Raw genomic sequence first — 21544 nt, forward strand, 5'->3', positions numbered from 1 at the left:
CCCGTAGATTTCTGGCTGGTAGGATCTCCACCGACGAGAAGAGAAAGAGATTCGGGATATATCTTCCCCTAGAATGGATATACTCGACTCCGACATACATACATATATATATATACATATATATTTATATACACGCATGTGTGTGTATATATATCTTGGTCTGAGACGAATTTACAAGTGAAATTGCTCTTTCGGTCAGTTTCCACAGTTCAGGCGATCCAGGCGAGTGCATATCCGCGACGTGATGTACATGTACACCGGGTATATAAGCCGGTATACGCGTATGCGGGTGGAATGGTCGGTTCGAAAATCGATCCATTCGCCGCGCATATGAGAGAGAGAGAGAGAGAGAGGCCCGGCGAGTGTGAAACTTTAATAAAATTCCCGGACCAGCTATATCTCCACGTCGCATCGGCCGCGCACACTGTCGTCGCCTCGTCTCGCTCGCGTGTATCTTCTCTTTCCCGAGAGAAAGCGCGGAAAGGCTCCAGATTCCACAAACGTTCGATCTCACACGGGCCATGCTAACAGGAGGAGCTTCTAAAATCTCGGCTTCTCTCCTCGTCGTCGACTCCCTCGTGCTCTCCGATGTACGATGTGAAATACAGATTATATATGGCCAAAGATCGCATACAAACCGCACCGGTGCAGCCTTTGTGCATCTAAATATACATATGTAAAAACGAAAAATAGGCTGATGCACGATACCTATCGCATTTTTTATTTTTGATGGATCTGAAAAAAAGTGAAAGAGAGAGAGAGAGAGAGAATATTCTATTTGCGCATTTACGATCAAATGCTTGCGACACGGCAAAAGCTTAATTCCATTTACTATTATTCGCAAACTTTCCGCGGTGCGGAAATTTCTGGCTTACGACTGCTGTATTGTATCGCGCGGTTCGATAAATATTATTCCGGTAGAAAGATGTATTATTAAAAGTTCTCTTTCGTGTCCCGCGGAAAATAAACAAGGTTCGATGCAGGGCAAAATGTAATGCGTTACATATAGTATCATCGATATTCAATATAACATAATATTCTCGTGTAAAATCAGTTGAGTATGATTTTGCAAAAAGATTTTCACGCACCATCAGAAAATCAAAGACAAAATAGCGATTGTCACAAATAAAGAAAGTTAAAATATTAAATAAAGTTTCCGGAGATAAAGTAGTGTTTTTCTAAAACACAGCAATGACGAATGAAGATTACAGATAAGCGCTGCTGCTGTGCTATATCATTTTCTTCATAAATGTCTATATCCTAAAAATATTCATTTTCATCGAAAGAAACAAGTATCCTTGAAATTTGAATGATTAATGATTTCTTTGTATTATAAATTCATTTTACTCGTCTTATCGTCTATTTAATGTTTTACGAACGTTTGAATATCTTTGCACGAGACCCCAATAAGATTACAATTTTACTGATAAAGAGACCTTACAGGAGAATAAAAAGCATCGAGCAGAAGCGTATTTTTAGGAATCAGTTAAAATTTAAAACAAAATAGGGAAAAAGCAAAGAGGTGACGAAGAAAAGGAAGATGGCAGGTAAATATCATGGATACTCGGTGCACTTTCGCCTTGATTAAAAATTAACGTGCACTTTGGCTGTGCATCGGAGCATGGAGTAAAAACACTCGGTCGCTCGTGACTAAAACGAGTGGCAATTACGAACGATGTCTCTCAGGAGGGGGACCCGAGCTAAGGAAAGAGATTAAAAAACGGACAGGTAGAGAACGAAAGCGCGCGCGCGCCAATACGAAGGGAAGACGTTACGGAAGAGACGTTGAAAATTAAACGTTGCCCGGGACGGTGTTTAAACGTGGAGAGATATCAAAAGGATTCGAATTCATTAATCTTAGAAATAGTAGGTAGGTTGGTAATCAAACGGCTCCATTCTCGCGCGCAGGCCAAATATCTCGAATCTTTTTACGGCGTAATGCGACTTTAACTCGTTTAATCCGTTTACCCTCGGCAGCCCGTCTGGAAAATTGCCCCGCCGCTACTTTTCTCGCGAGTTGCTGCTTAATTTATCTCATCTCGCGTGTAAGTGCATCACGGACAAAGGCATCGTTATATACCAGATATATTTGATTCTCAATTTTATATCGAACCGTCTATGACGTGTTTGAGATGATATTTGGAAAAATCGCCTCCTTTTAATTCATCATACGTACGAAGAATCTTGTATCGACACACTTGCACGAGAGCAGTGCGCGTTTTGTTCACAGGTACTCAGGTACCCTTCGAGTTCACCCCGTTACTCGGGGGTCTGATCGGTGTGGTCGCTGCACTTTTGTTCGTCACCGCCACCATTCTGGCCGCGCTGAAAGTGAGAAGCGAGAGACGAGCTCAAAGGCCAGGCGATTTACCTCTAAAGAAGGCCACCGCGCCAAGTTCCGAGGACCTTTACGACGCCGACGACAGAAATCCGGACGTTGTGCCGACTAACAAAGGTATGTCCCCAAAACTGTCCTTGACGTAACGTAAAAGATCGATTAAAAAAAAAAACGCGGATATCGATATTTTAAATGTATTCGAAAAAACTACGTCGCGCGCACGCATTTCGAACAAATTTATCTCACCATTGCCATTTTTACTGTCAAATTGTTTAATATTTACGTTATTTGACGGCAAACTTTATACGCCGGCAATGTGTAAATAAAAAAATTCGGAAATATCCTAAATATACATATATCCGGCGTAAAGCACACGCTCGGAAAAATTCGGACAATGCACGAAATTATTTAACCGCGTAAATCAGCACGCAACGCTTGTCCCGTATACAACGACGAGAGTAACGCGTAACGCAGCGATACGTCGATCGAGATTCGTGTTTGTCCTGAAAATTTCAAACGGTTACGGTACCCCTCTTTGCGTCCTATGATCGAAGAACGAGATGAAATGCAACGCAATGTACTCCTGCTGCGACGATGCATTCTGCCTTTTGATTGCAGCAAAAATTTGCATTCGCGAAAAACAAATTCTTTCTCGTATTTTTCGAAAGACCAATATCCTCTTTCGGTTTGAAGTCGTAGACTCGTACGAAAATTTATTACCGCATAAACATCATGATAGAGAAGAATGAAAATGACATGTAATGATCTATCTTTATAATATTAAATATTTAATTATTTTCATCGCATGCGTATGTGTGTTTGTGAACGAAATAGTATCTGGTTATTCCACTTTTCTCTATGTACGCTTTGGCGAATTTACTTTAGAGAACCGAGTTTCCAATTTGATCTGTAATTTAAAAGAATCGGCCGCGCGAAAACGAGTTGGCTATCCGTTTAATTCCGTTGTAATTTCGTCCAGTTCTATTCGATCCATTTTTTACTTACAATTTTTTTCGTAAAATGTAACTCTTCATAGGGGAGCACCCGTAGCATTTCTAACATTTTTAAATTTTTTATAATTTCACCATTTTTTACCTTTAAATAAATACAATATCTATACAATAGACAAATGAATGATATTTAATTGAAAACAAATATTAAATCAATTTAAAGATACATTTATTCGAACAAACTAAATGTATGCAAAAAGTAATAAGAAAGAAAGGAATAAAGTTAACGTTGCTATTCCGGGACGTTGACGTTTGATTCGACATGAAAATGGCTTATTTTATCGGCTACATTGCCGTTGGCTTTCAAGCGTAATGCCTGATTGACAGCGATCGCGAACACTTGGGTGAGTGTACTCGAGACCGGAAATTCAGCGGACTCTATTGCGAGTGCAACGCATCGCGATTCGTTAACAGCATCGCGCTACAACTATGCTACGCGTCATTACATCGTTCGCAATAATGCGCGGGAATGGCACTAATTGTTACGAATCGGGTATATGGTAACTATAGAACTTAACCCCTAACTTGTTAATAAATTACTCGGCCGATTACAAGGCGGACTTGTTCACCAAACTCGCTTATGCGAATCCAATACGCAACGTTCGAATAGTTACAATTGCGCTGGCGAGCTTTGCTACCGCTTTGTTCTGCGATACAATCGTGAAGGAATTGTTTATAATTTGTATAAAGTCGTCTCATTTTTTGTTTCATAGATTTTTTTTAAGCGGTTAACAAAATATCGATCGATTTTATTTACGACGAAAGTAAATTATTATTTCCTTTATATAATTATCAGACATTTCACTAGTTATATTCGCGAAATATATATTTGGGATGCTAATTTATCGTTCAAACAAAATATTCAATGTTAATCTAATGAAGAAAATTACTCTCTCTGGACGCGATATTACTTAGTTAATTATTTAATCACGATCGATGCTATACAGGGTGGGGCATTTATATCGAGACACCTAAATATCTAAAAAATAAAGCAAGATTGAAAGAAATGTTTCGGACAAAAGTTGTTCGGTTCTAAGGGTGCCATAAGATTGTGCCATTAGTTTGATCTTGGGTGGAGGCGCTTCGGAGATTTCAATGTCAATCTTGTTTTATTTTCTTTACACCAATTGATGTCTCTCATTCTTTGAGCTTAAAATATTAAGGTAACATTATTGCAAAATAAATAATTTTATGAGATATTTCATAGTTTATGTGAAATTATGTCAAAGTAAAGTAATAAAATAAAGTATAAAATATCTCGTAAACTATTAAACTTTTGGCCATCATACCCCTATAACTTTTTATGCAGAATATTGCAAGGAATCGATTTATGTAAAAAAATTGGAGTGTTTCCATTTAAAAAAACAAGATTGACATTGAAATCTCCGAAGCGCCACCACCCAAGATCAAACTAATAGCACCTTCTTATGGCCCCCCTTAGAACCAAACAACTTTTGTCTGAAATATTTCTTTCTATCTTGCTTTATTTTTTAGACAAAGTCTCAATATAAATATCCCACCCTGTATATCTGTTTAGGTACAAATTACTATTTAATTAACATATCGCATTAGCGTATCGCTCCTCGGTAAATTAAGCCGCGTATCGATACATTCGTAATGCTTTACAGTTATTAGTTTATTACGATAAAGTTCATTGCATCATCACGATGTAAATTAATGATTAAATTGGTTTAACAGCATAAACGAATACATATTACACACACACACACACACACATCGCGGTTTTCTTTTCATAAGTAATATAATAAACTATGTAAATAATTTTTATGGCTGTAATAATGATTCTTATTAAAATGGACAGTATGAATAAAATACCGCTTAATAATAAGTCTAACATATCTAATGAATTATAATAAATTCCAATGATATTCATCAGAAACGAAATATTCCATCTATTTATATAAACATTTTTTATACATTATTTGAAAATTATAAAAACACTATGTATTTATTCTATATATATATATATATATATATATATATATATATATATATATATATTGTGAGTATATATGTTACACAAATATATTTTTATCTCTTATAAATATCACGTGCGTTGCATACTTTACCATTTTATCTGAAAAGTTCGCGTTCACTCGCGATACACGTTTTATCGATTTTCATAACCGATATTTCGAGATACCGTTTGAAAAACAGGCACCGAACTTTTCAACAAAATCATACTCGATAGTATTTCGTCGCGGAGCGGAGCGGGGAAATTTTTCACGCGTGCTTGAAACGAAAGATTCAGATTATCAGCTGACCGGCTCGACTTCCGGCACGCCGTTGGCAACGCAGAACACACCGGATGGTCTTCCACCGTCGTCCCTTCCGGCCCAACAGACGAATAATCACCTCCAAGGACTTCCCGCCTATTCGCATAACGACTACAGCAATTATCCAACCTTGCCGGTAAGTAACGCGCGACACGGAAGTTCTTTTCTAACGAAATTTATTAATTTTGTCGATTTTATCTGCGAAAGAATTAACGTCCGACGAAACGTTGATTCACATCCCTTTCTTCCCTTTCTACTATCCATTAATCATATGACGTTCTTTATGGATTAAAATGATGTTGTACATCGCACATAACTTTATTTTGAAGATTTTCTGCCACATATAATATAAATATTAATAAATCTTGATAGATAAAATCTTACAGGGACGTGGAAATTGAATAATACTTTGTATATGAAACGTACACATACTTTAGCGAATATAACCGCCGAGCATGCAAAAGCCAATTCTCCAACAAACTAACGATTCCCTTTAGATTCCGTGTTAAATTATACTTTGTTGTCCTACTCGGTGCATACTCACGCCATATAGCTGGTGTAGCCATTATATATAAATGGATGTTCCGATTGCACGAGACGCAAGTGAATGCAGCAAGTATCGTTTGTAGCAAAGAGGGATTTAAAACAATTAAAGTCGAAATGGTTTAAATCATGAGAGTTTCATTAGTTGTGCAAGAAGCGTTTTAATAAAATTAATAGGTTTATCCAATGAGATGGGAAACTGCAAAGTGGAGTGCAAAGAAACGAAAGAAGCGAGAGACAGTTTGCCGAATCGCGCCGTTGTCCTACTCTGTCGCGTCGTTCGCCTTTTCCTTTCGCGATAAGCTTCGGCCAACATTTTCGAGAAAGTCCTCCGAGCGGTGTAGTTTGAAATAACAGTATCCATCCGGAGAGGATGGCACCCGGGCCGCGTAAAGTTTCAACCAGGGAAGCTTCCAGCAGTTCGAAACTAGAAAATTGCACTGTCCACGTTTTCTTCCCGATTTTGCGAAACATTCCGAGATCGAGGAAATATCCTAAATGCCGAGATACGAAGACAGACAGTAGAAATGATAATATTTTTTTCGAATAAAATTATTTTACACCCAGTATAATATCGTCAATCGGCGGATTATAAAGGCAAACTTTTACGATCGCCACAAATGATCGGAGGAATTAAAACCCGCCCTTTTTTCGTTACCTTCACGCGCGTTTCCTCCTTCAAATTTTCCTCGATCTCCTACTCGAGTTCCTTTCGTCACGATTCGCTGAAACTTCACCCTCAATTTCACACCAAATTAATTGCTAATTACCGTTGGGATCTAAAGTTCTGTTAGTAAAACCTCGGTAAGAACAAAACTCCAGAGTGGAAAACTTTGATTATCGCTAAGAATTTTCGTATTCAATTTCATTTCCAGTTAATTATTATTTTTTTTATCATTTCCAATTGTTTCAATCCTTTCGTTAAATTTGAAAATTCTTCGGACATTGGCAATACGATTTAAAATTTCTCGTAACTATCGTAAGTATAGGAGATTGTCAGACTTTACAAGCTCTCGCGATAAATTATAGATTTTTATGGAAAATTAAGAGCCTGATTGTGTAGTAAAAGATAGCATCAGCTCGAGTTTGTAAATCCAAACAAAACTCACATTTCTTCTTTCATTAATCCTTTGCGAGATAAAATCCAATAAAGTAATCCACTCGCTGCGAAACCAACTTGGTCTACGTCTATGCCTTTCCTTCCCGTGTTTCATCGCGAGAGAACATTCCCCGTGCTGTTTTGCGTCCAATTTATAGGAAATGGCATCGGGCACTCGAGGGTTTTCGTCCTAAACAGTCGAAGGAACTCCCGCCGTCAAAAGTTTCCATGATACGAGCCAACTAGTCTGGGCGGTCTCTTAGGAATATTCAGGAGTGAAAATTTCGAAAGTTAGACCTGTCCGTATTATCTAAGTCCTAAGTCCCGGGAATAGGGAAAATGTGCCGCGAAAACTCTCCCCTTAGTTTCTTAGGAACACTTTGGTTCTATCTCTAAAGTTGGCTGCGTTTCGCGTTGAGTTGCACGGGATTATTTAAATGCTCGGTCGTATATGTATTATCCCGGTTGCATTTACTTTAACGAAGATTACGCCGCGCATACACATCTATATAACTCAATGTAATATACGCTAATGTAGTGAAATTAGCTTAATCTCCTGTTCCCCACGTGTCATTAGATATCCGAGCCGGACTTGTTGCGTAATATACGACCGATTCGATCGATCGAAACAATACGCACTGCAATCGTAATCGGATTTAAGGCTAATGTGGAATTCAACGTTCATCGTATGATCCAATGAATCTCATTCAATTGGAGTTGACTCTTCTCCGTGTTCTCTATCGTATTTCATACTAACTGCTAATGTATAATTCTATCTTCGACCCCAATCATTACTATACTTGTATGATTTTGACAATGACGCTATACGATATTCAATTTTTATCAAAAATAATAATACAATTCTTCTTACGGCAACACAAAGGTCTCTCTCTCTCTCTCTCTCCGAACGGTCTTTGTGTAGCGTATCCCAATTTTCTTTTCTCCAGCTATCCGGCGAGGTGACGTATGCCGAGCTGTGCCTGGCGAGGCCCACCACCCTGTCGACCTTGGCGACCGACGCCAAATTGGCCAGCCTCGGCGGCGGAGTCGGCGGTCTGGGTGGTCTTCCGGGCTACGGCGGTCTCGGGGTGATCGTGGGCGGCAAGCCGTACACGAAGGAAGCCACCGTCTACGCGTGCATCGATCACAACGCCAGACCGCCTAAGATAGACGTCTCGAACGCGCCGTCGTGCGCGACCACCCCTCTAACGACGGCGAACGTACTCCAGGATTCTACCGTCTCCACCGTGATGAGCGGCAAGCAGCATCACCCGACGAGGGAGGTCGTCACCGTCCGCACGCCCCTCATCTCGACCCAAGAAAGCTGCGTATAGGGACGCGATTCCGACGCGCTCAACGTCAACGAGTACTACGTCTGATATGGCACGCGCCGACTCGTGACGATCGTGCGCGTCTTCGTGGCTGACCTTCCGATTCCTTAGAATTTTACGCGGCGCTCTCTTTAAAGTAAAACGTCCTCGAATTCTCGGGAAAAGATATCTCTATACGAATGTGAATTATACGTTTCGTCCGGCTGTGCGATGTGATCACTCGTTCTCCAGGAGATACGAGACAATTTCGCCGACGATCACTGCCGCCAGCTCTATTGTCAATGATCGAACTATTAGATTTTAGTAAAGGATATGCACGAACATGCATGAAGGATCACAAGGGATAATGAGAGAAAGCCAAATGCTTTCTTCGAATGCAACCTACTCACGGACTTGCAATCTATCGAGCTAGTTTAAATATTCAAGACTGCTCAAATAATTTTGATGAATATATACCTAAAGATTCCTCAATATATCGGATGCAATAATCGAATTTCTTCGATCCGAGATATTGTGTATTATGTATTCGCAAGAGAATATACATATATTATATCTCAGAAAAATATCAGGATTATTACTGCCGAATTTCTATAAAGATTCCAAGAATTGTTTTTATCTTCGATGAGAACTAAAAATATTATGTACAAGAAAAAAGTTTCAAATTATTATTCCAAAAAGAACACACACTTGAGAAATTTATATTACAATTAAAAAAAAAAAAAAAGAGTATAAAAAGGTATATCCTAAATCGATCGAGAACACGGTGGGCGAAACGAATTTATTCACAAGAGAATCGTCATTCTTATACAATCCTTTTGATCTCGGGAAATAACGGTGTCTAAAAATCCACAAAACCATGGAAAATTCCATTGCTTGACCGAAAAGCCGATGAAGCAGAGAGAAACATGTCGAAAAATCTAGATTTCCACGTTCCGCGGGATGTTCGTGTCGCGAGAGAATGTAGATTTTCTATCCCAAGAGTATACTTTGTATTACAAAGTAGGTATGGGAATAAAGAAGATCGTCGCGCGTATTTTCGTAAAATGGCGCGTCTTTATCGATACGCTCCCTTTCTCCTTCTCTCTCGTAGTACTGTGTATCGTGTCGATTACGTCGCGACGATAAATTTCGAGAACGGGAAAGATGCCCGCGCCGGGGAGAGGATCAATCTATTTCGCGAGAATCCTCAAAAATATTTCCGCGTTGCGACACGGAACAAGTGCGCCGCGTGGAACACGACACATCGTTACGAGAATCCGACGTGAAGATATTCTCTATGTCGGACACGTTCTCTTCCTTTTGTCGTTACCGCGGAATTTCCATTTCTAAAAAATACTCGCAATTTTATGAACTATCCAATATCCGCATCGATCGAATCCCATAAATAAATTCGTGCTCGGCCAATAAAATTTTGTCTCCTCGCACAATATCAGTATAATTATCAAGAAAGTGATTAATCGATTAATCAGTCAAATCGTACTGCTGTTGAATGATTGATCGATCCTCCCGAAAAGAAGCATACAAATAATTGCTTCCGTTGTATGTGGCATGTTACAGTTAACATCTCAGGTGTGTCACGTTGACGTGAGATTAATTAAATCTCAGTTTGTATATCGACATTTATTCTGAATTATTTTCAGTTCGCCGCACACCATGGAAACTTGCAAGGTAAGAATAAATTTCTAGATTATAAAATAAGCGGAATTATCGATCCTTCTTTCTCGCGCTGCTCGTTCGCTTTATCTTTTCATCATTCTAGTCTATTTACACGAATTTTCTCTTATATAACGCGCGACGTGTCAATAATATTCGCGCGGAAATTTCGCAAAAGTCGCATTTCCACAATAACTCGAAAAAGAATTTCCCCTTCGTAATGACCTGACACACATTCTCGTAAGGTATTGTAAATAATAACTTTTCCTCGAGGTCGAGGACACGAAATATAAATTTAGATTAATCATCGAAATTATATCGTGTGCGTTGATGAAGAGTCTACTCGCGCTCCGAAAACATGTATATTAATTCTAATAACTAAACGTACCTTGTACACTGCGCATCGTTCAATAGCGACGCGAACATCTATACATAATTCCATTTAGTTCGAATGGAAGATATTTTGCGACGGGATCGTCATTCGTAAATAAAGAGACAATAACGTTGCAGGATTTTTGAGTTAAAAGCGGCTGACGAACGGTCAATTACATCGCGCTGTATTTTTCAAACTTGATTAACATTATTTGAGTTTTTTTTTTAAATATAGCGAATAATACTTTATTCCTTATTCGATTATCAATTTTTGATATTTCCTTTCGGCAAAACAAGCTTACTTGTGTCATCGCGTATATCGAAGCTGGTTATTCAAATTTACAATTTGAAGAGTACTAGTATGGTACGGTAAAAATCAGCGATCGAAAATAGAGCATGGAAAATGAGTAAAAAAATACATTTGAAAATAATTTGTTATCTATATGCATGCATCCTTTATACGAAGCCCGCGTTTAATTTATATCAAATCACGCGATATCAAATGCGATGTAATTCATCGTTTAGTAGCCGATTATATGTTCACTTCGCGTCGATCCCTTAAAAAGAATGACATACTACCGCGATGTGCATTATTTTACGACGAAATCTTGTGGACAGACCTGTCCTATAGGACTGCCAAACGCGCACAACTGCCATGCCACTTTTGTTTTCGCAACAAGTTCAACGTCGAAGATAACAAAGAACTATCTCGAAAAGAGTATCCTTCGCGCGTCGCCGTACGTTGTGCACCGTACAAATGTACACGCGTGTACATCTTAGAGATATAAACATATTATTGGTCCTCATCGTCGCGTTCACACGCAACGAGAGACGGAGTTGTAAATAATTTGTACATAAGGACACGTCGAGAAAAGAGAGATTTTATTCGCGAGAGATGCTCGAGATTAAACCCCTACGTCTTCTTTGAGGGACGACAACGGAACAACAGGCACACGAAGGATCGTTATCGATAGATACGTTAACGATATTACAAGAGCTACGTACGTAAGCCCAGGAAAATTGTATCGAGCATTATTGTCTTGCCGGTCCACGGGAAAGGAAAGAGACGATGACTCTAACGCGCGCGAATCCTGTCCTTTTTGTTTTGAAAAAATTTTATGATTTTTATTCGAGATGATTATTTATATTCAGTTTCTTGTCTCATATAACTCGAATGTATATTTTTTAACGACCGCTATAAAAAAGAATAAAAATCTTTATCGTTCCTTCTCGTGGCTAACCGATATTAAACGTACGATATAAAATTTGTTATTGATCGTCGTTGTTCGTCGTCGGTCGACGAAGAAAATCGACGTGACGAGCGTTCCTTCGTGCGTACATACGCCCCTTCGTAATTTGTAAGATATATGCTCCGATGTACAGCGCCAAGATATTTTTTCAGAGTGTGCGTAATACAATACCTCCGTGTATATCGTCAAGTCTTGGGCGCCCAATTAGGCGAGGCCCGTTTAAAGAACGGGCGGGACTGTATAATTAAACGATCGGATTGCGATTAATGGTCGGACAAAGAACTAAAGATATATATATATATATATATCTACGTATGCGCATGTGTGCCTATGTGTATGTGTATGTACGTTACGTGAGCGTAAATCTACCTTTCGCCGTGTGTATGCGACTACGGTAGTTCTGCAAATCGAGGATTAAGAGTAATAAAAAAAGAGATATATATATGCATGTGTGTGTATGCGTGAGTGTGCGCTATTTCACGATTTTCTCACGTAATTTATAGTGTAGAAAAGAACAAATTACGTATGAATTCTTCCACGCTTTATTTGAAACTTTGAACATTTTTGTTACTAATCGACAGACATCGAAACATGTGTGCTCTATATTAATATTATATATTTGAATATATCATTTTTTTGTATATTAAACATATTCGCGCCTTGCTTTCCATCATAGTTAGAATTTTGCAGCTATTTTTCAATAAAGAATTTTTCTTGAATTTAAGAATGAAAGGGTTGAGACGAGACGAATCTTTTTCTTTTATGTCTGGCGCTCGAACGAGATCGAAGTGGACGGAGAAAAGAAAATTATACCTTGAGTGCTGCAATCAAATCTCCGTTAGATCAATTTTCTTTCAAACTCGAAAGATATATATATATATATCTAACTATACTGCTTAACTATATTCTTCTTTTCTATATTCTGTTTTTATGCTTTATACTATTTGACATTACATATATATATATTGACATACATATATATATAATTTTTTATTTTGGTATATAATAATACAATTTTTTTTACTTATATATTTCTTCGCAGAAGAATTCCTGCACACAATCACGACTAAAAATACTTTAAGTTAAAATCCTTTCTATTGTTCCTCAAGAGAAATAAAATCCAAGAGATCGCTCTTACGCTACGACTGGAATAAAAAAAAAATGGTTTGACATTTAATCAATACAATGCACTTTAGTTCGATGAAGTTATAACTGCGCGTACCATGTACAACGAATACAATAGTCTGCAGTGCAATAGTTGCAGTGTAAATTCACTCGATGCGTACACCGGATGTATATCTCTACAGATATATAAAAGTTCGATTGGCGGCGTCCTTCCGGTTTCGCAAGTATTTTAAGCACGCGCTCCGTTAACGATCACGCGTCGATTCTCCTCTACATGCGCGTCTCCTTCGTACGTTCTTGTTTCTCGCATTCTACAATACATTTCACATTTCCTGTCAAATACCGCGGGCCGCGTTTCTATGCCGCGAAATTTTCGACGGTGATAAGGAAACGATTGGATCGCGGAATTTCGCGACGCAACCCAATTCCGTATTCTGGCATAGAATGAGCGATTGCAAGCCAATACACGTTGTTATACGATTCGCGTGTTTCCGATTATCTGTAATATTTAAGTCAAATGTCATTGCACGTGGACACAATTCAGATTACTTCTCGATAAATTGAAATATCGTCACTCTGTGTGTGTGTGTACATTTCGTGATAATAATTACATTCGATAAAATCGGTACAAATAAGAAAGAGAGAATTTTTTTTTTAATATTAAAAACTTTGTTAATTTTCTTTGATTTCTTCTATATATTTTATCGTGTGTAATAGAAAGATTATTGTCCTCGTTGCATGACATTCTGATGTGAGACATATTGTATTATGTTTTCGTTAACGAATCGCCATGAATTAATTATTCATCGTCCAAAGTCTTGTCCCGATTAAAATCACGCTTTTCAATCGATCGAAGCACGCGAGAAAGCAGACCATCCGCGCGAAATTCCAGTAAGAATCGATCGTTAGATCGCTCATTCGAACAGACACGCTCATTCGTTTCACCGCAGTCTCCCAAGTAGCAAAGTTGCGCTTTGTATATCGTGTCTGCATTGCGGCGTACGTTGCATCCGCGGCGAGAGAAATCTCGAGGGCAAAAATGGCCCGGGCCAGCGTCTCGTGCCACTTGAAATCTCCTCTCTCCTCCTCGCTATACGAAATCTCTATGCCGGCTTATCGAATCTAAAAGTCAATTCTTCTCTTCGCGGCGTGAAATCTATTAACCTGTACGAAAGCGTCAAAAGCTCTAATAAAGCCCTCAAAAGTCCCTTTTTTTTTTTGTAGCGGAATATTCATTCACTTCGCGCCCGCACGTATCACCCGCCACGATAACCTCGCCGCATCAATCCCGGACTTCCCGGAATCCGTAATACATGCCCTATCCCGTAGTACAGATATTCCGATGCATTCTCTTGAATATCTATCGGATATCGAAGTGTATCACGACAATGTCCGAATTTCCGCGCATTACGAAGAATGAACATTAATTATCTATTATACGTCACACGAAAACTTCGAATACGTTCGAGCGCACACTGGCTTCTCATTCGTCTGTCTTCGAAGATTTTCTTTCGCGAATTCAATATTCTGTTCTACTATTACATTTACGTTATATTGCAATATTATTTTATGATTCTAATTATTGTCATAATTATGAACGAATAATCAAAGAATAGAAAGACGCAGAAAATAATCGAGTACAAAAAGATTTGACGCGGCTTAAGATGTTAAATTGATCGACAGTGCTTCTGCAAACTCGGTGACTCTTTGAAATGTTTCTTCATTGAATATTATTTTTGCCGTTTAACGGTAGTATTTTTTCGCCTTCCATTCTTTGTTGGCATAACTGCGTTTTTATGCGAATAACGTGAATTGTGCGACAAGAAGTCCGGCGAATCGCGCATGTATGTTGAATTGTACATAATCTTCTGATCGAATAAACGTATGCGTGCTCGTTTGTACATTCTTCTGTAAAATCGCGATTCGCGTGTCTGTGAGTGCGAATGTTGCGTGACATTTCACCTGACGAGCCTGACGAATGAAACGCGAGCGTGTCAAATATTGAAATTGCGATGACCATACTACGTGTATCTACAATAATTATAGATCTCTCTCTATAAATATATACACACCTCAACGTAATCAGAATAAACGTGTTGATATGAAAAATGACGAGATGAGAAGCACCTGCCGTTCCTTGGACGACTTTAAATAATCCGAGAGATGCATATGCCAAGATTTTTCACAATTATTTGTGCACGACTGTATATGATGGGATATCTTCATTTTTCACTCGCGGCGCAGGAATTTAAAGTCAGCCAACGTTCGACAGAACTATTTTATTATTACCTTTGCAAAACTCTGTGAAAATTTATCTTCGTAATCTGATTACAGGTGAGTATATTGCCGATATTATTCATTATTTCTTTTAGATTGCGAAAAGGCACGTCTCTTGATAATATTGAACAATTGATAAAATTTTGCCGTACGTTCCGGCCAATTACGTAATGTACATTCGCATTAGATATTCCAGAGGAAAAAACGGCGGGGTAGCATGGATAATAAAGCAGGCGAAATTAATACTGCGCGTTACACCATGGCGAAATTAGAAGCGGCGCTACCGTATAACGAACGCACTTTGTCGCATTTCCTCCTATTAATTACGCCAAGCTCGAAGCACTGAGAGCTAGAGACGCCGAGTTTCATTATTTCATTTATTATGCGCCTATATGCGCGCGCGCGCACGATAATGTGTAATCTACTCTCGGGAAGGCAGGATTACGAGGATAGAGCGAAGTGAGAATTCGCAGAGCTCCGTGAAGGGGGCGGGGAGGGGGGGGTTACCTTCTCTGGTTTTCTATATATATATATATATATATATGTATGTAGGTGAAATTATATATATATATATATATATATATATATATCGGCCGGAACGACCTTCACGTGCCTCTCCTCTTTTCCGCCAATCCAGTTTCCCCGACACGTGCGAGCCTCCCGCGAGTCCTCCGGAGATAACATAAATCCCGAATCGTTCCGACAGCATCTCTCCGCACCGGCCTTTCGTCTATCTCGCCAATTGTCTGCCGGCCGTTTCTCGCGAACTGGCGTTTACGTCGGGCGCGGATACGCGAAATTGCGAACGAGTAATTAAAAAATCGTCGGGAGAAAACCTCTCTCTCTCTCTCTCTTCGTTTTCTCTTTCGCGCAATCATTCCAAGAAGGTGGTAACGGAAAGTACGCTGTTGTCTCTCCTGTCTTCCGCCCACCCTCTTCCCTTACCCGTCTCTGCCGCAGCTTTATTGCTTCTGGGATTTACAGAGCGCAATGGTAGATAGCCGCATTTGATTATCTCGGTTTCGTTGACTGCTCTCGCCGACCGAGATTCATATTTCACTGTTTCTCGGTGCCCCGACCCTCGCTCGGCTCGATGTCGCGCTAACGTAAAATTCAACTGGCGTAAAGCCTGGCTTCAACGGTATGATTTGACGTGAGTTTTCTTTCCGATAGAGTTACACAAATATATTTAGGTATACGTGAGATACGTGCGTTTCTGGTTTTGACTCGAATAATTTTTTTTTTGGAAAGATTCGTATACGAAGCTCGTACTTATTGAAATTATTTAACAGTTAGAACGAATTATTATTTTATTGCGTAATATACGTAAAATGGTCGAAAAGCTTGATCAACGATTTCATTTCAAACCGCTTCTCAAAACGCAATAATTCCAACAAAAATCAGAATTATCGCTTCGCAATTTAAAAATACCACGAATAAATTCCGCTTAATAGTTATTGCCTGAGCCGGAATCGCGGCAGTTATTAAGATTACGCGCTCTGGCGCGAGTGGAGGATTTTACTAGAGTAGGCGGGTAATAAGGGCACTGACGTGGCAAGTCGACGAAGTCAAGCGTCTCACCACGGAAATCCGAGCTCCGGTTATTACTGAAAACTTATTAAGTACACGTCGGATTTCTCTTTACTTTCCGCGATGACAACGCGGCAGGGTATTAAGTTACGGGCTCTCTCTGCCCGCTCGCCGTAGAACGAGTTTTCGAGCTTTGCTCTCTCGGAGAAACTGGGATTTCGTTCGTTCTGTGTGCGGTCGTTCTTTAAAAATTTTCCGGTAATTTCCCCTCCTCCCCTCCCTTCACTGCCGCGTATATACAATCGTGCATAATCGCGAGCCGTTGACACGAACGGCATGAATCGAAAATCGTTTAGGGCTCCTATTATACGGCGCGTCCAGCGTAAAGTTTTTCCACTGACGAGTGATAAATTCAGGCGTCAAAGGATTTTTAAACACACCGGTTTGTTAGTAGCACTCGCAACGTAATTACGTCCAAAGTATAAGGGTAGTGTTGTACGCGCGCGCTAGTTAAATAAATAGCTGCACTTTTTAATTAACCTTGAAGTGCCGCGCTGGAAGCGAAAAAAACAGGACGTGATTCATTATTCAATTTGAACTGCAGTTCATACCGGGAGGCGACGAGCCCCGTCAATCCGGTGAGAGAATCGCGTTACGCGAATTTACAATTTATTTTGTTAAAACAACAAATTGGATCGCCAAATGACAACCGCTTTTTGATACGACATATGTGTATGCGCGTAACGCGCCGCACACAAATGGAAAATAATCATATTGGTTGTGTTGTTTTATTTATTTAATCGATAAACATATTTATTTCATTGGGTAATATCGAAAATTGTGGCAAGTATATAATATCTTATAGCTACATGTATTCAAAGTGCAGTCAAATTTTCGTTTGTCTTTTAACATATTAAAAAATTGATACCAATAAATCAGCTATATATAAACATTTATATACTATACGCGAATAATTCGTTTTATTTGCATATTGACAAATCATAAAGAAATTGTTATTATTTGCGATTATTATTACATTTATTGATATTTTAATAAAAGAATATAGAAAAAGGCGAAAGATATGCTCTGAATGATTATAATGACGAAAATTGATTGTTGACCCATTTACATTTCATTACGATTATATGAAACAAAATACATTTATCAATTATCAATCACAATAATAAAAAGCATTTAGATATTATTTATTGAAATATATATAATATTTAAAATACACATGCGCGTAAATCTGCAGCTAAAACTTGAAATAAATATTTAAATAAAGAGAAGAATAAATCGCTTATCCGGCTCGCACCCCACATTTGCGGCCCTCTAGAGGACCGTTATCCTTTATTTGCTTCATTTTAGCGCATTTATAATCGCTGAAGTGAATTTCGCGACGTTTCGCACTGCACAAGTCGACCAGCGCAAAAATCCCGGCTATGTGCTTCGGAGTTAATTAATATGCCAGGGTAAAATATATATGCACGAGTCATGAGCCAGTTGCACGTACGTACGGTGTCGCAAAAGTACTAATAATTCGTGAGAGAAGTGGTAGAAGGGGCATTCCCTCGTTCGAGAGATGAAATATGCCGCCATCGTTCTGAGGGCGCTCCAAATTATGCAAGTAGTCTTTAAATTTGCGAGTCACATACGGAATTCAGCAGCGAAGCCAAGTTTGGAATACTCCTCACATGATCGAGCAGAAAAACAACGCTTAGATTTTTTAAATAAATATTATTTTCCATCTTGAAACAATTAGCGTTATAATGCAAATAACGATATGGATTTATTTGTGCTCGCGTATTAAAAAAAATGTCTACGCGTAACAATATTTTTCTATATAATTACATATTTCGTATATTTCATTTTATTTTGATAATTAAAAATTAATTAAGATTAATATATTACATATTTTCATTCTTAAATAAAAATAATATAATTTTACTTAATATAAAATCAAAGCTTCTGTACGTAAAATTTAGTTACGCGAACTTTCTATTGTATTATTATTTTAATACATTTCTGCTACACACACACATACACACACACACACACACATTTGCATCATTATACTTTTATGCAATTGATTGAATATAATTTCGTATATTTTTCATTAGCTATTAATGAAATATTTCAAATTTTAGAAATTTAAAATGAAAAAACAAACTAATTTATTATCTCCACATTATATAATATAACAAATATCATCATACAGTGTGCTTAATTAATATTGTTCGTAGTGTTATTATTATTAATATTATTATTATTATAGAATCTGCGAGTTGTAATCAGCATTGAAAAAATTTACGAATTAATATCTAATTCAATGTGGTGAAATATTTACAGATAAGATACCACGTTCGCTGGAATTTCCGTAAAGTGTCACGCAATATAAGCCTCGTAATACAAAATTTTTAATGATGAACGATGATGATAGCCGAAGCTCTCCGTCCCTTCATTCTCCATGACAATTTATTTTCTCCATTTTTGCAAAAATTACGTAGCCAACGAAATATCGGGAAGTGTGAAACGTCGACGGTGAGTACATTCTTACGATAGTGCGCTCTACTTTTTCTTATAACTACAAAAGAATGAATGGTTAGAGAGAGAGAGAGTGATGCTTCTATTACACACCGTCGTAATTGGCTTCGTAAGCAAATCGATAAATGCATCCGGTACTTCATAGAGAGAGTTTGAAACAAAAAAAAAAGCCTGTCAATTTTTCCCAACATTGCACCGTCGGCACAAGATAAATGTTTGTCTACTTTTTTCGAAACAAAAGGCAGACAAAAAGTATACGCGTTATACTCGCCACGAAACTTTTTCACAGATTCTAAAAAAAGTTTAATGATGCTTTTATATACTTTTGCGTATGTTTAAATAAAATTAATATTTTAAATATGCATATATATTTAATTTTTCACGAATTCTATCATTATATCGAGAATGTGTATTACAATATATCACATACAAAGAAATTAATTTATATAAAACTTTTAATAAATTTTACTTCCTCCTGTATGAGGCTCACATATAATGTATCATAAAACTTTTAATAATGTTTAAAGTATTTGTTATATTAAGCAAAACAACGGCAAATAGATATTTCACGAGATCTTTAATTAAATTCTTTCCGGAATGAAAAACGGCGAATTATTTGCTGAACAATTTGATCTCACTATTCTGACAGTTAACCGCCCGTTCCGCTCACCGCTAACCGCCCATCAACGTCGCGTGTTTCTAATGCCAATCGTACGTTCATATTATTGCTCGTAACAACGCGACGACAGTCGTGACTCTGTGTCGTTTCAAACTATAGAACGCGAGACATGATTTAAGTATTAACGCGCGTTCATGTCGGAACATAACCAGGGACGAGAGAGCCGTAGGATCTATGAAACATTGTCGTCTATGAATTATGCCCATCGATCGGTGCATTGTAGCATCGTTAAGGCTCCGTGGAATAGGCACGCGAGATCGTTCGAGGAGAAATGGCGGAATGATAAAAGATTCGATCGGGAGATCCTCGCGATGGCGCGCGGCTCTTATGGAAATGTGAATTCCGGGCCATGTACGGAACACGGCGAATATACAAGACGATCGACCGGGTCCGGAATGGCCGTGCTTTTAGAGACCGTGAATTTTTCACAAGGATAATACGGCTCAGGCAGAATCCCCCTATTAGGTACGGAGAAGGAAGAATATTGTTTCCGTCTCCAGTGGCGAATCACGAAACGCTTCGTATTTCCTTACGGAAGGCGAATCTGACGGCGTACAGGATTTCCAAGATCTCCATATGAAATTATCAGTACGTCCTCCATCATGTATTTCTTTTAAAAGTAAAGTTACGCGAAGAGTCATAAATATCTTAGATAAATAAATATTTTAGAAAAATTAGGCTCTCTCTCTCTCTCTCTCTCTCTCTCGATAATTTCGCCTCGATAAGGCTCTCATTTTTCACCTTTGTGAAAGAAAATAACAAGCGCACCTTGTAACCTTTCGAGACCGATCGTGACTGTATCACCTCGTCGAATGTAGCCTCGATTCTGGCTATGCTTATCTATTAATGCTCGATGAGTATCAATTAATTTTAACGTATGTAACCGATATCTTTAATTTGAAGTTATTCCAGGCTTTCGAATGTAAATGTGTTGCATAAAATTAGCGCATCCGGTATGCTAGTGTTGCTAGGAGCGAATATTAAGGAAGCGAGAGTATATTTTTTTCTCTATTTCTGCTGATTTGCGTACCTACTTACTCGCGCAAAACAAATATGCTCGAGTAAAGTACGTGCTCGAGATAATGGGGTCCTTCCGTCGCATTTTCAACGACGTTCGAAATTGCGCCAAGATATAACAGAAAATGAAATAGCAAACAGAAAACAACTTTACTGAGTAATTCATTTTTGTCGCTTTGATAATTATCTGAAGCGAATTATCGTACATTGTAATCGTCTACGCAGCGAACGTGGTATTCTATTTGCTCAATGGCTCTTATCAAAGTTCACTTTATTGTCTCGTGTGAGACATACACATATATAGTTGGTTGAGCGAAAAAAATAAAATAAAATAAATGCGTGACAGGCTTAAAAACGTAAGTAAACGAAAATGTTACTTTTGGAATATTTATCCTTTTTAATGTAAACAATAAAGAATATATTTTTACGTGACTATCGAGAAGAGAAAGTACCGAAATAAACATTCTCTCTCTTTTGTA

General features: G+C 38.3%; 1 protein-coding gene across 6 annotated transcripts in view; it reads left to right on the top strand.

The window, feature by feature from the left end:
- Positions 1–15108, top strand: part of LOC138935573 (nephrin) — a 357081-nt gene extending 341973 nt beyond the window's left edge. For 4 of the 6 annotated variants that reach the window (XM_070300241.1, XM_070300240.1, XM_070300244.1 and 1 more), the window contains 3 exons: positions 2213–2455; positions 5561–5781; positions 8235–15108. In XM_070300241.1, coding sequence (XP_070156342.1) covers positions 2213–2455; positions 5561–5781; positions 8235–8621 — 851 coding nt within the window. In that variant the 3' untranslated portion in view covers positions 8622–15108. The remainder of the gene's footprint in view (positions 1–2212; positions 2456–5560; positions 5782–8234) is intronic. The other 2 variants (XM_070300245.1, XM_070300243.1) reach the window with 2 other exon arrangements.
- Positions 15109–21544: the final 6436 nt, after the last annotated feature.

Source organism: Polyergus mexicanus, unplaced genomic scaffold (assembly GCF_030449975.1).
Source record: "Polyergus mexicanus isolate NDT 795.1 unplaced genomic scaffold, iyPolMexi1.0 SCAF_8, whole genome shotgun sequence".
NCBI classification, from domain to species: Eukaryota; Metazoa; Arthropoda; class Insecta; order Hymenoptera; family Formicidae; genus Polyergus; species Polyergus mexicanus.